This window comes from Clavelina lepadiformis, chromosome 7 (assembly GCF_947623445.1).
Source record: "Clavelina lepadiformis chromosome 7, kaClaLepa1.1, whole genome shotgun sequence".
NCBI classification, from domain to species: domain Eukaryota; kingdom Metazoa; phylum Chordata; class Ascidiacea; order Aplousobranchia; family Clavelinidae; genus Clavelina; species Clavelina lepadiformis.
In genome coordinates, this window is record NC_135246.1 from 60,756 (window position 1) to 81,069 (window position 20,314).

Below are 20,314 nucleotides of genomic sequence, written 5' to 3' on the forward strand. Positions count from 1 at the left end.
AAGTTCTTTTAGGTGGAATTGTTCTTTACCAAATAAATTAAATACTATACCGGTTTCTAAATCTTCAGGGTTAGGAATTAATGACCGGTCGCATCTGGCAAAATTACTCCATTTAATTGAGGGGTTAGGGTTAGGGGTGAAATCGCTTTTAAAATTGAGGGTTAGCATCGTAGGAAATGGTCTCTGGACAAGTTCTCTATGGTAGAATTGTTTTCTACCAAATAAATTAAATACAATACCGGTTTCTAAATTTTCAGGGTTAGGACTTAATGACCGGTCGCATCTGGCAAAAAGACTCCATTTAATTGAGGGGTTAGGGTTAGGGGTGAAATCGATTTTAAAGTTGAGGGTTAGCATCGTAGGAAATGGTGTCTGGACAAGTTTTCTATGGTGGAATTGTTCTCTACTAAATAAATTAAATACAACACCGGTTTCTAAATTTTCAGTGTTAGGACTTATTGACCGGTCGAATCTGGCAAAATGACTCTATTTAAATGAGGGGTTAGGGTTAGGGGTGAAATCGATTTTAAAGTTGAGGGTTAGCATCGTAGGAAATGGTGTCTGGACAAGTTCTTTATGGTGGAATTGTTCTCTACCAAATAAATTAAATACTATACCGGTTTCTAAATCTTCAGGGTTAGGAATTAATGACCGGTCGCATCTGGCAAAATTACTCCATTTATTCGAGGGGTTAGGGTTAGGGGTGAAATCGCTTTTAAAATTGAGGGTTAGCATCGTAGGAAATGGTCTCTGGACAAGTTCTCTATGGTGGAATTGTTCTCTACCAAATAAATTAAATACAATACCGGTTTCTAAATTTTCAGGGTTAGGACTTAATGACCGGTCGCATCTGGCAAAAAGACTCCATTTAATTGAGGGGTTAGGGTTAGGGGTGAAATCAATTTTAAAGTTGAGGGTTAGCATCGTAGGAAATGGTGTCTGGACAAGTTCTCTATGGTGGAATTTTTCTCTACCAAATAAATTAAATACAACACCGGTTTCTAAACTTTCAGTGTTAGGACTTAATGACCGGTCGAATCTGGCAAAATGACTCCATTTAAATGAGGGGTTAGGGTTAGGGGTGAAATCGATTTTAAAGTTGAGGGTTAGCATCGTAGGAAATGGTGTCTGGACAAGTTCTCTATGGTGGAATTTTTCTCTACCAAATAAATTAAATACTATACCGGTTTCTAAATATTCAGTGTTAGGAATTAATGACCGGTCGCATCTGGCAAAAAGACTCCATTTAATTGAGGGGTTGGGGTTAGGGGTGAAATCGATTTTAAAGTTGAGGGTTAGCATCGTAGGAAATGGTGTCTAGACAAGTTCTCTATGGTGGAATTGTTCTCTACCAAATAAATTAAATACAATACCGGTTTCTAAACTTTCAGGGTTAGGACTTAATGACCGGTCGCATCTGGCAAAAAGACTCCATTTAATTGAGCGGTTAGGGTTAGGGGTGAAATCGATTTTAAAGTTGAGGGTTAGCATCGTAGGAAATGGTGTCTGGACAAGTTCTCTATGGTGGAATTGTTCTCTACCAAATAAATTAAATACAACACCGGTTTCTAAATTTTTAGTGTTAGGACTTAATGACCGGTCGAATCTGGCAAAATGACTCTATTTAATTGAGGGGTTAGGGTTAGGGGTGAAATCGATTTTAAAGTTGAGGGTTAGCATCGTAGGAAATGGTGTCTGGACAAGTTCTCTATGGTGGAATTTTTCTCTACCAAATAAATTAAATACTATACCGGTTTCTAAATATTCAGTGTTAGGAATTAATGACCGGTCGCATCTGGCAAAAAGACTCCATTTAATTGAGGGGTTGGGGTTAGGGGTGAAATCGATTTTAAAGTTGAGGGTTAGCATCGTAGGAAATGGTGTCTAGACAAGTTCTCTATGGTGGAATTGTTCTCTACCAAATAAATTAAATACAATACCGGTTTCTAAACTTTCAGGGTTAGGACTTAATGACCGGTCGCATCTGGCAAAAAGACTCCATTTAATTGAAGGGTTAGGGTTAGGGGTGAAATCGATTTTAAAGTTGAGGGTTAGCATCGTAGGAAATGGTGTCTGGACAAGTTCTCTATGGTGGAATTGTTCTCTACCAAATAAATTAAATACAACACCGGTTTCTAAATTTTTAGTGTTAGGACTTAATGACCGGTCGAATCTGGCAAAATGACTCTATTTAATTGAGGGGTTAGGGTTAGGGGTGAAATCGATTTTAAAGTTGAGGGTTAGCATCGTAGGAAATGGTGTCTGGACAAGTTCTTTATGGTGGAATTGTTCTCTACCAAATAAATTAAATACTATACCGATTTCTAAATCTTCAGGGTTAGGAATTAATGATCGGTCGCATCTGGCAAAATTACTCCATTTAATTGAGGGGTTAGGGTTAGGGGTGAAATCGCTTTTAAAATTGAGGGTTAGCATCGTAGGAAATGGTGTCTGGACAAGTTCTCTATGGTGGAATTGTTCTCTACCAAATAAATTAAATACAATACCGGTTTTTAAATTTTCAGGGTTAAGACTTAATGACCGGTCGCATCTGGCAAAAAGACTCCATTTAATTGAGGGGTTAGGGTTAGGGGTGAAATCGATTTTAAAGTTGAGGGTTAGCATCGTAGGAAATGGTGTCTGGACAAGTTCTCTATGGTAGAATTGTTCTCTACCATATAAATTAAATACAATACCGGTTTCCAAATATTCAGAGTTAGGACTTAATGACCGGTCGAATCTGGCAAAATGACTCCATTTAATTGAGGGGTTAGGGTTAGGGGTGAAATCGATTTTAAAATTGAGGATTAGCATCGTAGGAAATGGTGCCTGGACAAGTTCTCTATGGTGGAATTGTTCTCTACCAAATAAATTAAATACATTACCGGTTTCTAAATTTTCAGGGTTAGGACTTATTGACCAGCGGCATTTGGCAAAATGACCCCATTTCATTAAGGGGTTAGGTTTAGGGGGAAAGCGGGCATTAAATTTGAGGTTTTGCATCGTAGGAAGGAGCGTATGGAATTGTTTTTCATCGTGGAGCTGTTCTTTACGATCTAAAATAAATACAATACCGGTTCTAAATTTGTAGGATTAAAACCTAATGTCCGGTCGAATCTGGCAAAATGACTCCATTTAATTGAGCGGTTAGGGTTAGGGGTGAAATCGTTGTTAAACTTGAGGTTTAGCATCGTAGGAAATGGTGTCTGGACAAGTTCTCTATGATGGAATTGTTCTCTACCAAATAAATTAAATAGAACACCGGTTTCTAAATTTTCAGGGTTAGGACTTAATGACCGGTCGAATCTGGCAAAATGACTCTATTTAATTGAGGGGTTAGGGTTAGGAGTGAAATCGATTTTAAAGTTGAGGGTTAGCATCGTAGGAAATGGTGTCTGGACAAGTTCTCTATGGTGGAATTGTTCTCTACCAAATAAATTAAAAACAATACCGGTTTTTAAATCTTCAGGGTTAGGAATTATTGACCAGCGGCATCTGGCAAAATGACTTCATTTCATAAAGGGGTTAGGTTTAGGGTGAAAGCGCGCATTAAAGTTGATGTTTTCCATCGTAATAAGGAGCGTATGGAAAAGTTGTTCATCGTGGAGCTGTTCTTTACGATCTAAAATAAATGCAGTAACCGTTTTTAAAATTATAGTTTTAGAACCTAATGTCCGTTTGCATCTGGCAAAATGACTCCATTTAATTGAGGGGTTAGGGTTAAAGGTAAAACGTCAGCCTACCAGTAAAATTCAACAAATTTTTTGCTCCACCACCCCATCCCTGGTGGTTTAACGTAGCCATTTGACAATTAGGTAGTAATTTGTTAATTCTCACTGACAACAAATTGCATAACTTACAAATGTCTACGAAGTTACAAATTGTAAAATGTATCTGACAATATGCACGGGTAGCCATTTGTCAAAAAGTATGGTCTCTGGCAAATTGCTACGAATTTTGCAGCCAATTGTAAAATACAAGTAGCCATTTGGCAGACCCTAATTATCAAATGACTACACAAGCTTAGAAATTTGGCTGGGCAATTCACAAATGGCTACATAAATGACAAAGTGCTACCCTAGCAGATTGTTATTTGTCAAAAGGTATGGTCTCTAACAAATGGCTACGGATTTTGTAGCCAATTTTGAAATACAAGTAACCATTTGGCAAATCCTAATTAACAAATGACTACACAATCTTAGACACTTGGCTGGGCAATTAAAAAATGGCCACAGAATTGACAAAGTGGTACCGAAGCAGTTTGTCATTTGTCAAAAGGTGTGGTCTTTAACAAATTGCTACGAATTTTGTAGCCAATTGTGAAATACAAGTTGCCATTTGACAAGTCCTAATTATCAGATGACTACACAAGCTTAGAAATTTGGCTGGGCAATTCACAAATGGTAAATTTTCTCCATTTAATTGATAGGTTAGGGTTAGGGGTAAAAACGCTTCGAAATTGAGTGTTAGTATCGTAGGAGATGGTGTCTGGACAAGTTCTCTATGGTGGAATTGTACTCTACCAAATAAATTAAATACAATACCGGTTTCCAAATATTCAGGTTTAGGACTTAATGACCGGTCGCATCTGGCAAAATTACTCCGTTTAATTGAGGGGTTAAGGTTAGGGGTGAAATCGCTTTTAAAATTGAGGGTTAGAAACGTAGGAGATGGTGTCTGGACAAGTTCTCCATGGTGGAATTGTACTTTACGATATAATATAAATAGAATACCGGTTTCCGAATCTTCAGTGGTAGAACTTAATGACCGGTCGCATCTGGCAAAATGACTCCACTTAATTGATGGGTGAGGGTTAGGGGTGAAAGCGCGCCTTAAACTTGAGATTTAGCACCGTAGGCATGCGCGTATGGAAAAGTTGTTCATCGTAGAGCTGTTCTCTACGATCTAAAATAAATGCAATAACGGTTTCTAAAATTATAGTGTTACAACCTAATGTCCGTTTGCATCTGGCAAAATGACTTTATTTAATTGAGGGGTTAGGGTTAGGGGTGAAATCGCTTTTAAAATTTGAGGGTTAGCATCGTAGGAAATGGTGTCTGGACAAGTTCTTTATGGTGGAATTGTTCTCTACCAAATAAATTAAATACAATACCGGTTTCCAAATCTTCAGGGTAAGGACTTAATGACCGGTCGCATCAGGCAAAATGACTCCATTTAAATGTGGGGTTAGGGTTAGGGGTGAAAGCGCCCATAAAATTGAGGCTTAGTATCGTAGGAAATGGTGTGTGGACAATTTGTCCATGGTGGAATTGTACTTTACGATATAATATAAATACAATACCGGTTTCCAAATATTCAGGGTTAGGACTTATTGACCGGTCGCAACTGGCAAAATGACGCCATTTAATTGAGGGGTTAGGGTTAGGGGTGAAATCGATTTTAAAATTGAGGGTTAGCATCGTAGCAAATGGTGTCTGGACAAGTTCTCTATGGTGGAATTGTTCTCTACCAAATAAATTAAATACAATACTGGTTTCCAAATATTTAGGGTAAGGACTTAATGACCGGTCGCATCTGGCAAAATGACTCCATTTAATTGAGTGGTTAGGGTTAGGGGTGAAAGCGCCCTTAAAATTGAGTGTTAGCATCGTAGGAAATGGTGTCTGGACAAGTTTTCTATGGTAGAATTGTTCTCTACCATATAAATTAAATACAATACCGGTTTCCAAATATTCAGAATTAGGACTTAATGACCGGTCGAATCTGGCAAAATGACTCCATTTAATTGAGGGGTTAGGGTTAGGGGTGAAAGTGCCCTTAAAATTTGAAGGTTAGCATCGTAGGAAATGGTATCTGGACAAGTTCTCCATGGTGGAATTGTTCTCTACCAAATAAATTAAATACAATACCGGTTTCCAAATCTTCAGGGTAAGGACTTAATGACCGGTCACATCTGGCAAAATGACTCCATTTAAATGAGGGGTTAGGATTAGGGGTGAAAGCGCCCTTAAAATTGAGGCTTAGTATCGTAGGAAATGGTGTGTGGACAATTTGTCCATGGTGGAATTGTACTCTACGATATAATACAAGTACAATACCGGTTTCCAAATTATCAGGGTAAGGACTTAATGACCGGTCGCATCTGGCAAAATGACTCCATTTAATTGAGGGGTTAGGGTTAGGGGTGAAATCGATTTTAAAATTGAGGGTTAGCATCGTAGGAAATGGTGTCTTGAAAAGTTCTCTATAGTGGAATTGTTTTCTACCAAATAAATTAAATACAATACCGGTTTCCAAATATTTAGGGTTAGGACTTAATAACCGGTCGCATATGGCAAAATGACTCCATTTAATTGAGTGGTTTGGGTTAGGGGAGAAAGCCCCCTAAATTTGAGGGTTAGCATCGTAGGAAATGGTGTCTGGACAAGTTCTCCATGGTGGAATTGTACTCTACGATCTAATATAAATACAATACAGGTTATCGAATCTTCAGGGGTAGAACTTAATGACCGGTCGCATCTGGCAAAATGTCTCCATTTAATTGAGGGGTGAGGGTTAGGGGTGACAGCCTCTTAAAATTGAGGGTTAGAAGCGTAGGAAATGGTGTCTGGACAAGTTCTATATGGTGGAGTTGTTTTCTACAATATAAATTAAATACAATACCGGTTTCCGAATCTTCAGGGGTAGAACTTAATGACCGGTCGCATCTGGCAAAAAGACTCCATTTAATTGATGGGTGAGGGTTAGGGGTGAAAGCGCGCCTTAAACTTGAAGTTTAGCACCGTAGGAATGTACGTATGGAAAAGTTGTTCATCGTGGAGCTGTTCTCTACGATCTAAAATAAATGCATTAACAGTTTCTAAAATTATAGTGTTAGAACCTAATTTCCGTTTGCATCTGGCAATATGACTCCATTTAATTGATAGGTTAGGGTTAGGGGTGAAAGTGCCCTTAAAATTGAGGGTTAGCATCGTAGGAAATGGTGTCTGGACAAGTTCTCTATGGTGGAATTGTTCTCTACCAAATAAATTAAATACAATACCGGTTTCCAAATATTTAGGGTTAGGACTTAATAACCGGTCGCATCTGGCAAAATGACTCCATTTAATTGATGGGTTAGGGTTAGGGGAGAAATCGCTTTTAAAAATGAGGGTTAGAAGCGTAGGAAATGGTGTCTGGACAAGTTCTCCATGGTGCAATTGTACTCTACGATATAATATAAATACAATACTGTTTTCCGAATCTTCAGGGGTGGAACTTAATGACCGGTCGCATCGGGCAAAATGTCTCCATTTAATTTATGGGTGAGGGTTAGGGGTGAAAGCGCGCCTTAAACTTGAGATTTAGCACCGTAGGAATGCGCGTATGGAAAAGTTGTTCATCGTGGAGCTGTTCTCTACGATCTAAAATAAATGAAGTAACGGTTTCTAAAATTATAGTGTTAGAACCTAATGTCCGTTTGCATCTGGCAAAATGACTCCATTTAATTGAGGGGTTAGGGTTAGGGGTGAAACGTCAGCCTACCAATAAAATTCAACAAATTTTCTGCTCCACCACCCCATCCCTGGTGGTTTAACGTAGCCATTTGACAATTAGGTAGTAAATTGTTAATTCTCACTGACAAAAATTGCATAACTTACAAATGTCTACGGAGTTACAAATTGTAAAATGTATCTGACAATGTGCACGGGTAGCCATTTGTCAAAAAGTATAGTCTCTGGCAAATTGCTACGAATTTTGCAGCCAATTGTAAAATACAAGTAGCCATTTGCAGACCCTAATTATCAAATGACTACACAAGCTTAGAAATTTGGCTGGGCAATTCACAAATGGCTACATAATTGACAAAGTGCTACCCTAGCAGATTGTTATTTGTCAAAAGGTATGGTCTTTAACAAATGGCTACGAATTTTGTAGCCAATTGTGAAATACAAGTAACCATTTGGCAAATCCTAATTATCAAATGACTACACAATCTTAGACACTTGGCTGGGCAATTAAAAAAATGGCTACAGAATTGACAAAGTGGTACCGTAGCAGATTGTCATTTGTCAAAAGGTGTGGTCTTTAACAAATTGCTACGAATTTTGTAGCCAATTGTGAAATACAAGTTGCCATTTGACAAGCCCTAATTATCAAATGACTACACAAGCTTAGAAATTTGGCTGGGCAATTCACAAATGGCAAAATGACTCCATTTAATATTACTCATTTACGCACTAATAAAATGACTAACTAATCTCTTTCGTTCTCTACTCAACGTCAGCTGGTTTTCCGCACAGTGGGGGCGTGGTGTAACAAGAAAAATTTCTAGAAATGTGTCAATGCGTAATAAATGAATTGCAGCTGCGTTATACTGCAGTAATTGGCACTGATCGCATAAAACGCACAAAAGTTATAGCTTCAGGGTAGTTGTATTTTAGAGTATTTCGATACCAAACCATTCATCAAATATTGTATATAGCTGTGTCATGGAAGCGTCTTTATTTTTTTCTTCATTTACTTTAGTGAGCAATTCACTTTATCTGCTAAACTTTTCTGCAGCATTCTGTTCTACAAGATAGACGTAATTGTACAGAAGTAAAAGCGACTATGAAGCTGCCACGGCACGGTTAAAACGAACGAAGTACTGTTTATTGTTTCATAACCTAGTGATAGGAATTGCGAATCTCTGTCCGAATTAAGCGGATAATTATCCAAATTAAGGGGAGTTTTTTACGTTCAATTTTTACTTTTGTTCCGTTCCCGAGCATTTTGGCCGAATAAAGCTGTTTTCCGGGTTATCCGGTTTCCGAATTAAGCGGATTCGTGTAAAAACATAAAATAGGATAAAATATACTTCTAATCAACGTTATTTGCGACATCAGCCATGCTACAAGTTTTTGCTTTTTATAAAAATCCTAGACTTGTTGGTTATGCTAACCTAACACTTATAGCACAATTGTATTTCTATTCATGTTTTAGACTTAGTGCTCTGCCACTTTTTTCTGCCTACGGATCGCTGTGAGCATGTTCTTTGTTCCACCATACGTCCTACTTTTAGTTCTGTGAAGCTTACGGCAAAAATGAACGAAATTCTTATACGCATTATTCAATCATTAATTATATATTATCTATTCTTTATTTATCTTTCGTTTTTCATTTTATTTGCATCAAAAAAACGAAATAGATCTAACAAAATTAGCAGCAACGATTACTGAATATACTTCTATTTGACACATAATAATTAATCAAAAACGTTAAAATTTTCAACCATGCAGTTGAGTAAAGTATGTGGTCTGTGCTTTTCCGCACCCTTTTCTAGGTTTGCAGTCGTTATCCTCTTTAAACGGTTCGTATGTGTCGTCCCAAGGTTAATTTTGGTCATTATGTTTGTCTGTACAGACAGACACCAGAGAATGGAAAACACTTCCAACAAAGCATATACAGTCGAATCCGGTTGATTGTGCTACACTTGTTTTGCCCTGTATCTGTTACGTTTGTCCCTTGCGGCCGATTGCGCGTTTCCATGGTTAATTAAGCACATGTGTCTTTTTATCGACGTGTGTCCGACAAGTAGTTGACAGTTTTGTAGCGGTGGTCCTGAGATGAGCTGTGTGAAGACAAACTTAACTTAACTGCTTTTAAATAAAACATATGCCTGGAATTCTAAGAGTGAGATAAGCAAAACATAACAACTGCATAGTCAATTTTCCAAGCCTTTTTATGCGATTAAACGAATTATGCGTTTATGAGAAAGTGCAAATTCCACTAATTTTCTTACTTGACGTGCGACGCTGGTCACGTGTAAAGACGTCAACACGCAAAACACTAACTTTTTTTGTGTGTAGCGATCATTCATTCATTCAAGCACGCAAAAGATGAAAACATGCTTTCTTGCATTTGTGTTTTTAAGCGCACAAATGTGGCCATGTCCGCCCCTTCAAACTGTAGTCGTTGGCGAATTGTATGAAGTGCATGCAGAACTTCTTTATTTTTTTGGTGTTGTCACAGCGATTGCGTCAGCAGAGCTTTCTTTATTGTTGTCGTCTTTTTCAACTTGTTTGTTTCGTAAACTTCTTCACATATTACGGCATCATCTTAACGCAACGCTTAGCCTTAAATGAAACTAAAACAGTGCAAATGTTAATGTCTGTGTATTGACAGCCACTTGTTAATGCTTAAATTGAGAATGGTTGGTTTCATTGTTTCGTAACAAAGCGCAGTACAAGTCACAAAGCTTACGCATTGCGTGTGCGCTGCCAGAACGAAAAATTAAAATTGTCTTCGAAGCAGTGCAAAAGTTAAGTTTCGTTCTAAGCCAATTTCAACCTGGTTTATATGAAAGTTTAACAAACTGCAACATTTAAGCAAAAGTTTATTGAACTCAATGTAGGATGAAGTACAATACATTTGTGAACTTCATTTTGTCGAAGTTTTACTCAGATGAAGTAAAACACTAAAAATTCAACAATTTAGTTTCGTTACAACTCTGATATATTCCGGCATTGAACCATTAGGCCGTAAATTTGCAGAAAACTATTAATGGACTCCCCTATTCCCCCCCTTTATTCCATTGGCTTCATAGTCTTGCATGATAATTTTCCTAATCTCTGATCATAACAGAATATGAAACCATTAATATAGCTTTAGCCATTCATGATTGAAACTTAATGGTTAAAACATTTAAAGTTAGAAAAAATATATAATGCAATGCTTTTGAGCAGGTTTGGTCAATTTTTTTTCTAAACTTCCAGTGAAATTCTCTGAAAATATTTAGAGCAGAGGTAACTAAGCTCTTAAAATTGCGAGCCGCAGAGTTAAAAGATTAATTAGTAGGAGTCTTTTAATAAAACGCATCACGAGTAAATGTGTTCAATACAAGTTTTTGCCACTCAATAAATTTGAGCTAACTGTTACTGATAACTGATAAGGCACATTACGCATAAGTGTATTAAATTAAGACAAAACTAAAGCTTTTGTCTTTGTTACAAAGTCGTGAGAAAACATGCTGGTTGTAGATAAACTCATCATTTGTTTAAAAATCACTGAATACCACGAATTAGAACCCATTTTAATAGGTCCGCTCAGTTGTATGTGGGATGACGTCAGTAGCAGAGTTGAAATTTTAGTGAAATTTTACGACGGCCACCCACTTCTTAAGTTCTTACCAGCTCATTTCGTTCGGGGACGCGCCGGATGTGACGATTTTATTTCGAGAACGAAACGTCGCATGTTCTCTTACAGAAATCGCGTGCTGGTGCACTTTATTACTTAATTTAAGCAATCTCCCCGTAATAGCTCTTTTCCCACGACCTCAAGGAGCAGCGAAGTTATCCCTGGGCGCGAAAACGATCGCTCGCGTGTTTGGTGGGAAAATTCGACATAAATCTGGAAACGCGCGAAGGGTAAACCTTCGCGGACCCATAATGCAGCCGTTGCCGATTCGGATGTTTCCATTGATTCTGTAGCTTCGCGTCCATTCTGGAAACAGTATAAAGGTAACTATTGACTTGTTACTTTCCAACTGCGCTGAGGTGGTGAGGTCGTCACACGTCGCCAACTCCATTGTGCGGCATGACAGACCACGTGCGGCATCACGCATGACAGACCACAATGAAGTCACAAAGAAGACGCGAATATTGCAGTTATATTGAGCGGGGAAGGCGTGATTGGCCACGGTCGCAGTACGTGGAACAGTTGCACTTTCAAAACGGAGAAACTCGAAATTTTTTTTCAGTTTGAAAACTTGTCTTGGCTGAGTTAGTTGTGAGTTAGTTAGTTAATTTATGCCCCACTCTAAGTTTTCTCTTCAATTAACCTTATCCTAACCAGACTCGAGTTTACTAAAATTTACTAAAAAACTAGGCTAAGAAACTAGGACCCCGTACACACATTTTCAATCGTAAATTACTAGAAAACTATGCGTCGTAAACTGATCGGATTTTTACAGGTTAGTAGAAAAATCAATTAGCTTCCTGTGTACATCATAATTGTAATACTAAAAAAAGTGCATTTCGTGTAAATTAAGTATTTCTTCAAGTGATACATTTCTAGAAGTTTTTCTTTGTTACGCCGCCTTCCTGCTATGCTTAATTGCCTGTAAAATCAGCTGACTGTGAGAAGAGAACACATCCATAGCAAAAAAAAAAAGTTTGCTTGGCGGCGGGAACTCCATAAATAGCATTTTTAAGTTGCTAAATTTTTTTGGTTTTAGATTGTTTTCAGTAAACTGATTTAAGTTAATCTTAAAATGCGGAAAGTGTTGACATTTTTTGATTAGAATGTTTGATGTGAAAGACTGTCTTTGTAACTTACACAACCCCTTGGAAGACTTTTTTCTCGTATCGAAGTGAGTGAAAAAGTCCATTTACAAGACAAGACTATGCCTGAAACGTAAGGAATATACAAATTTATTATTAATATTTTTTTTATTATCAAATCGGCCGTCGTTGTTCACCTCTCGAGCGATGATTACTGAGCTAGACGGTGTGCTTGTTTGGATTGACACAAACATTTTTATTTATTTTTAGGAAGGTCGTAATTTTACCTTAAGAGTGGAAAACTTACCTCTTTACAATGCAATTGTATCGGGCAAACAAACACATTTGTCGCCGCGTCAATATTGACATTTGCTTTATATATCGCAATATAACCCAAAACTGATCCTACTTTCTACGCAGGACAATCAAGCAGCAGATTTCTTGTCCAGAGCTATCACACCAGTAATATCGCGCATCCTGGTACTCGCGCCTCAATCAAGCTCATTGAGGAACGTTTTCTTGACAATACAGCAAAGCAGAAACACCCGTTAACTATGTTACAAATTAACCATTTTCGACAATGGTGTAAAATAAATGTCAATTACAGCCTGGTCGTTTTCAAGCGATCAACTTTTTAAACTATAAATTCAGAAAGCACAGATGAAATATTGGTTTCGACGAGACATATTGGCTTTTCACTGTGTGCTTTACCCTTGACAAGCATAAAAACTTCATTGCATTGTTCCATTTAGGCAACATATGTTTGTGACACATTAGCCTGTGATCGACTGTGTTCAGTGTTAGGCAAGAAGTAACTATTACCAAATATATCTCGCATCGTATACGGGTATCAAATTGCCAAAAAGTATGGTATCTGGAAAATGGCTACGCATTTTGTAGCCATTTCCAGATTAACTTGCAAATCACTACTCCAAATTAGAAATTTAACTGGACAACTCGCAAAAGGCTATTGTATTGCACAGCGTTTAACTTTTGCAATTTTAATTTTGTGGATAGTAAAGAAACAAATTGCAATAATTTTGATTAAAAAAGTGTTTTAGGTAAAGAACAGCAAGATGAAGCCAGACAAGTCTATTTTTTGAATTTCGATTCATCTGCGTCAAGTGGTGAAAGCGTTTTATTGCAGTAAAATATTGTGTTTATTGTTTCAAATTCTTAACGCGTAAAAAGGCTGTGTGTTAGTGATTGTTGGTAGGCCCAACGTCGAATCGTGTAAGATTGTAGTTAGCGCGCCAACCTCGGTCCGACGAAGATTTTATGTTGCAATTTGATACCCATATACGTTGCGAGATACATTTGGTAATTGTTACTTCGTGCAATTTGATACCCGTAAAAGTTGCGAGATACATTTGGTAATTGTTACTTCGTGCAATTTGATACCCGTATAAGTTGCAAGATACATTTGCTAATTGTTACTTCGTGCAATTTGATACCCGTATAAGTTGCGAGATACATTTGGTAATTGTTACTTCGTGCAATTTAATACCCGTATACGTTGCGAGATACATTTGGTACTAGTTACTTCGTGCAATTTAATACCTGTATAAGTTGCGAGATACATTTGGTAATTGTTACTTCGTGCAATTTGATACCCGTATAAGTTGCGAGATACATTTGGTAATTGTTACTTCGTGCAATTTGATACCCGTATAGATTGCGAGATACATTTGGTAGTTGTTACTTCGTGCAATTTGATACCCGTATAAGTTGCAAGATGCATTTGGTAATTGTTACTTCGTGCAATTTGATACCCGTATAAGTTGCGAGTTACATTTGGTAATTTTTACTTCGTGAAATTTGATACCCGTATACGTTGCGTGATACATTTGGTAATTGTTACTTCGTGCAATTTGATACCCGTATAAGTTGCGAGATACATTTGGTAATTTTTACATCGTGCAACTTAATACAAGTATACGTTGCGAGATACATTTGGTAATTGTTACTTCGTGCAATTTGATACCCGTATAAGTTGCGAGATACATTTGGTAATTGTTACTTCGTGCAATTTGATACCCGTATAAGTTGCAAGATACATTTGGTAATTGTTACTTCGTGCAATTTGATACCCGTATAGGTTGCGAGATACATTTGGTAATTGTTACTTCGTGCAATTTGATACCCGTATAAGTTGCGAGATACATTTGGTAATTGTTACTTCGTGCAATTTGATACCCGTATAAGTTGCGAGATACATTTGGTAATTGTTACTTCGTGCAATTTGATACCCGTATAAGTTGCGAGATACATTTGGTAATTTTTACATCGTGCAACTTAAAACCAGTATACGTTGCGAAATACATTTGCTAATTGTTACTTCGTGCAATTTGATACCCGTATAAGTTGCGAGATACATTTGGTAATTGTTACTTCGTGCAATTTGATACCCGTATAAGTTGCGAGATACATTTGGTAATTGTTACTTCGTGCAATTTAATACCCGTATAAGTTGCAAGATACATTTGGTAATGTTTATATCGTGCAACTTAATACCCGTATAAGTTGCGAGATACATTTGGTAATTGTTACTTCGTGCAATTTGATACCCGTATAAGTTGCGAGATACATTTGGTAATTGTTACTTCGTGCGCAATTTGATACCCGTATAAGTTGCGAGATACATTTGGTAATTGTTACTTCGTGCAATTTGATACCAGTATAAGTTGCGAGATACATTTGGTAATGTTTATATCGTGCAACTTAATACCCGTATACGTTGCGAGATACATTTGGTAATTGTTACTTCGTGCATATTTGTACCCGTGCGAATTATAACTTACAAAAATTACGAACGCAATGCGAATGAAATTAATGTTTTGCTTTGGTACCTCAAGACACTTAGATATATTATTATATATAACAAATATTATTATTATATAAAAGAATTCTATGGCTATACTTTGCTGTTTCTGCAGATTATACGTAGAAATTATACATCGAAAAAGTAAACCTTGATATTAGGTAATTTAGTGCAGATAATGTTTGTAGTCGTGCGTAGTCGTGCGTAGTCGTGCGTAGTCGTGCGTAGTCGTGCGTAGTCTAGCGTAGTAGAGCGTAGTAGAGCGTAGTAGAGCGTAGTAGAACGTAGTAGAGCGTAGTTAAGCGTAGTTAAACATAGTTAAGCGTAGTCTAGCGTAGTCTACTGTGGTGGAGCGTTCAGATGTCATCTTTCAGCTTGGTCATGCAAATCGACAGCTCAGACGATCAGAAAAATCCGAGCACCATTAAAAATGTTCGCGTACCATTTCGGTCGATATGGCATTGCTAATAACCAAAAATACAGTTTCATGATGGAGAACTTATCCAGACACCATTTCCTACGATACTAACCCTCATTTTTAAGGGCGCTTTCACCCCTAACCCTAACCCCTCTTAGAAATGGATTCATTTTGCCAGATGCTGCTGGTCAATAAGTCCTAACCCTGATCATTTAGGAACCGGTAATTTATTTAATTTATTTGGTAAAGAACAATTCCACCATAAAAAAAACTTGTCCAGACACCATTTCCTACGATGCTAACCCTCAATTATAAAAACGCTTTCACCCCTAACCCTAATCCCTCAATTAAATGGAGTCATTTTTCCAGATGCAACCGGTCATTAAGTCCTAACCCTGAACATTTGGCAACCGGTATTGTATTTAATTTAGTTGGTAGAGAACAATTCCAACATACAGAACTTGTCCAGACACCATTTCCTACGATACTAACCCTCAATTTTAAGGGCGCTTTCACTTCTAACCCTAGCCCCTCAATTAATTGGAATCATTTTGCCAGACTCGATTGGACATTAGGTTCTAACACTACAAATTTAGAAACCGGTACTGTATTTATTTTAGATCGTAAAGAACAGCTCCACGATGAACAACTTTTCCATACGCTCCTTATTGCGATGCAAAACCTCAACTTTAATGCGCGCTTTCACCCTAACCCTAACCCATCAATTAAATGCAGTCATATTTCCAGATGCCGCTGGTCAATAAGTCCTAACCCTGAAGATTTACAAACCGGTATTGTATTAAATTTATTTTGTATAGAACAATTCCACCATAGAGAACTTGTCCAGACACCATTTCCTACGATGCTAACCCAAGAGGAAAAAGGCTTTACTGTAAACCTGCTTTACGGGTTTTGCGTCCAACTACACTGTCATTCATGTGTTTAAAATTTAAACACAATTTTACTTCTTTAAACATGTTAAAGTGTTTAATTATGTGTTTAAGTGTATAAATTTTGTTAATTTGACAAAATTTAAACACTTTATGGGTTAAACACCACAATCCATTACACGTTTAATAATGATTTAAGCCTATTGTACACTTTTTCCACGCTTTAGGCGTTTAAATGTTAAACACATAACACAAAGATTACAAAATGTGTCAAACAAAAAGGTGTTTGGGAGGAATGTGTTTATTTTGATTAGTTTTATTGAATTATATCTTATACTTTAAGTTGCTTTAGAAAGAATCTATCAAAAACAGTTCGGTACTATATGCTTTAGAATTGTTCGCATTACCCAATTACACGAGCTATTGTTCAGTATAAATTTGTATCTCGGACTCAATTCTTAGGTTTAAAGTTGGCAACTTGTAGTCGTTTTAAAAATTTTCCTGTATGGAGTGGCTGAACACTAAATTGTATTGTTCAGGCCTTACTGTAGGCTATATTTCAAAGGGGTGAAAGGGGCCTTGGCCACCCCGCCCCCATATTTTGTGTCTATAGGTTTCTACATCGGGTGGTGGTGTCTTAAAACCAACAATTTGTATAGTTCTCTTTGTAATTTCATGAAATATTTGACCCCCCCCAATTTTTTTCTGGCTACGCCACTGGCTATGATTGGTTTTCAAGTAAAGCCATTCACCCAGGAATGGAGGGTGAAAAACCAATTACCATACTTTGCCCATCAAAGTTTGAAATTACTCGGGCATAGCCTAACGTGGGCGTTCTCTTCTCGTCGTTTGATTGAAAGGTAAATGATAAGCGTTCACTATCAGTTAGTGCAAGGGTGGGCAACATACGGCCCGCGACGGGATTTTGCGCGGCCCGCAGACAGTTTCCGGTCTTACATAATAATGTGGCCACATTCTGCCACAATCCCTGTATTGCGTCACTGAATAAGTCCAAGTTTGCCAACCTGAGAAAGATGGCCATAAATCTACTTGTTCTGTTCGGGTCTACATAGCCTACATTTATGAGCAAACATTTTCGACCATGAACATTAATAAGACAAAGCTGTGTTCCAATCTATTCAGGAATCCGGCCCGCCAAGTACTTCATTTTCTCATATCAGGCCCGCCGACCGAAGAAGTTGCCCGCCCCTGAGTTAGTGGAACGTCTGAATAACGTTTGTTCATATAATGTAGATTGTGTATCTGAAAATAGTAAGTTATAACTATTTATTCCATGTTTAAATAACTCAAAACCTAAAATATTAAAATAAAAAAACTTTCATAACATTACATTAAACTTTATGTTTTACATTAGAACAAGTAATTGTTGTTTTTATTTGCTTTTTATCCAGCAAGTTTGCTATTTCAAAATTATTTTAAGTTCTATGAAATAATATGTTAAGTTCTACCATTGTCAAAAATGTGGGCGCGCATTTACCACCTTCAGACGGCTACAAGATATCTCTAAAATCTGAATTCTGAATCCTCTTTTCAGCTTACATAAAGACAGCGAATTGTTTTATGACGTTTCGTAGGGCTGTAGCTTATTGTCACAGTTTGTTTTCTGTAGCCTATATAGGTAGCCTGGTGTAGCATATTTCGCTGTATGGTTCAGGTTTGTTACTGCAAGGCCTAGGCTATATTCCAGGCATAAAGGTTTACAGAGTTACAGACGATAACAAATACTTATAGCATGTTTTCGATACCCGATGGTGCCAAACCGTTGTAATGCTCTTGGGAAAGGCAATGGCCTTCGGTAAGCATTTGATGTTGATAATTTATTACTGTAGAAAGAAAATTGTTGTAATAACTGTAATGATAAATGTCCTAGCCTACAATATAAAATATTTTGTACTCAGTTTATACTAAGCTGTTTCTTTACAGGCGTTTTCTGTAGAAAGTTATTGGAAAAACTTAGAAACTTATGTTGGAAGAGAAGCCATCCACCTGTGCCATCACTTATGGTATAGTAAACAACCCTCATCATTAGGTTTCCTTCAGCTACACTGGCAGGTGATGCAGAATTATATATTTATGATCCACATGACATTTTTATTATTAACAATATTGAGTTAATTTTAAAATATACTGTGCATGCCAAAAAGTGTTGCTTCAGTGGTGGATTTGCTTAGCACCAGGTTCAAACAATGCGAACTTATTGAAAATGTCCAGTGTTACTACTTTTGTAATGTTCTTGGGTAAGGCATTATTAATCTTTACTCTTCTGGTCCTGGTGAGCAGTGTCAGGGTTGGTCAATATGTTATAAAATTCAATAAACAAATGAAAATTGAGTTTTTGTGGAAAACTGCAGAGAGTGGAGGAATAATTGCCGAGTCCGAGTCTTCCAAAGACGTTCGAGAAGAAAGATTCTGACACCTTATCAAAAACCTTCATTACATCTCACTACTGTTTTAAAAGCTATATTGTTTAGTTTTATATTTTTAATCACTGTAGATTCAGAATGGACAAAAAAGGGCTACTGAAGCTATTAGACAACATTTAGAAAAGGAAGAATCAGAATGGGAATACGGTCTACTAAAACAGGTATTTAAGACCAATGTCTGTCTTTCACCAAGAAGCAATTAGTTTAATGTAAAGATGGATGCATTAGTGGAATCATTGAAAAGTTTTCATTATTAGGACAAATGCCTTTTGTTAGTGTTTGAAAGAAACTTATTATAAGGTGTTTTAGATTTTCATACTTTTGTAAGAGAATACAGTTGTAGATCATGTTTAGAGGCTGCAACACGGTTATTGATATAATGATAAATTTTGCAGATTGAGGAAAAATTCAGAAATGTTTATCAATTTGATTACAATACGATTTAAGAGGCTTGCGTAAGCATGCTAACCACACTAGACAACAAATGTAACAGCAATGTTGAGCGGCAATGCCGTAAGAATGAGGTGAGCAATCTGAGCATTCATCCAGCAATTAACAAAAATCAAATTTGGTTGTTTTTGTATTAGTTTATTGCTTTGTTGAAGGATAATGTGTTCGGATGCTTGATATATATTAAGGGAAAAATAAAGTCATTATTATTAACAGTGTAAAAACCTAACGCAACTTTTGACATAGGATCCATCATCAGAGAAAGAACTTAATCTCATTTTGAGGTCACAAAAACAACTTTGGCCAATCCACAAAACAAATCTTTATGATGCAATGCAGACTGTTAATGTGAGTTGTAGTTGCTTTATTTAACTGGTGGCTTTACAGAACAATTTGTATACATTGACATTTTTGTTTTAATTTTTTAGGCATTTCGGAATAGTTTAAACTTCAGAAAGAAAACACTGCCAAGTTTGCTTGTTTCTTATAACGAAGCCGGAACCATGAAAACATTCATTGTTGCTGATTCAATCCACGTCAGATGTAACAACGATTCGAGGGTGGTGTTAGGCTATGTAATGCAATTTATCGGTTGTTATTATTATTATTACTCACGGATGCCGGAAGAGGAAGCGCAGAGAGGCCATTGCCCCCTTTTCTTTCTTTATTTTCCAAAATGACATTCAAAAAGTGCCCTTTTATCGAATTTTGCCCCTTGCCAAAAATAATTCCGGCGCCCGTGATTGTACCTGCCTTGTTTCTGTTGCACTGCTGTAATAAACGCTATTTTGGAAATTTTGACTGCCAAGTAACAATACGCATAAAATAGTAAACACCTAGTTAGTAAACACGTAAACACCAAAGATAATAAACACCTAGTTAGTAAACACCAACAACATTTAAACACAAAACAGAATAAACATGTGCGATTTAAACATGTAACCATTTTAGGTGTTTCTTTTAGGCCTCACTATTCGTGTTTAATTAAAGTGTTTAACAAAATGACAGTGTACTTACGTTGCATGTCTTGAAGGCATCTCATAACATATCTTGAATGAAGCACTTTGTTAACATCGTCGTTCCGAATT

At 37.0% G+C, this 20,314-nt stretch overlaps 1 protein-coding gene across 4 annotated transcripts; it reads left to right on the forward strand.

Annotated features, from left to right (window-relative positions):
* Positions 1 to 17,324: 17,324 nt before the first annotated feature.
* LOC143465569 (uncharacterized) lies at positions 17,325 to 20,160 on the forward strand. Of its 4 annotated transcripts, none has more exons than XM_076963939.1 (6): positions 17,325 to 18,148; positions 18,277 to 18,405; positions 18,848 to 18,937; positions 19,172 to 19,300; positions 19,473 to 19,574; positions 19,655 to 20,151. In XM_076963939.1, the coding sequence occupies exons 4-6, from the start codon at positions 19,238 to 19,240 to the stop codon at positions 19,904 to 19,906; spliced, it is 417 nt and encodes a 138-aa protein (XP_076820054.1). In that variant the 5' UTR covers positions 17,325 to 18,148; positions 18,277 to 18,405; positions 18,848 to 18,937; positions 19,172 to 19,237; the 3' UTR covers positions 19,907 to 20,151. The 4 variants fall into 4 exon arrangements, 3 of the variants coding, with proteins under 3 accessions (XP_076820054.1, XP_076820055.1, XP_076820053.1); XM_076963940.1 differs by having other exon boundaries at positions 18,290 to 18,405; XR_013118634.1 differs by lacking the exons at positions 18,848 to 18,937; positions 19,172 to 19,300 and having other exon boundaries at positions 19,655 to 20,148.
* Positions 20,161 to 20,314: the final 154 nt, after the last annotated feature.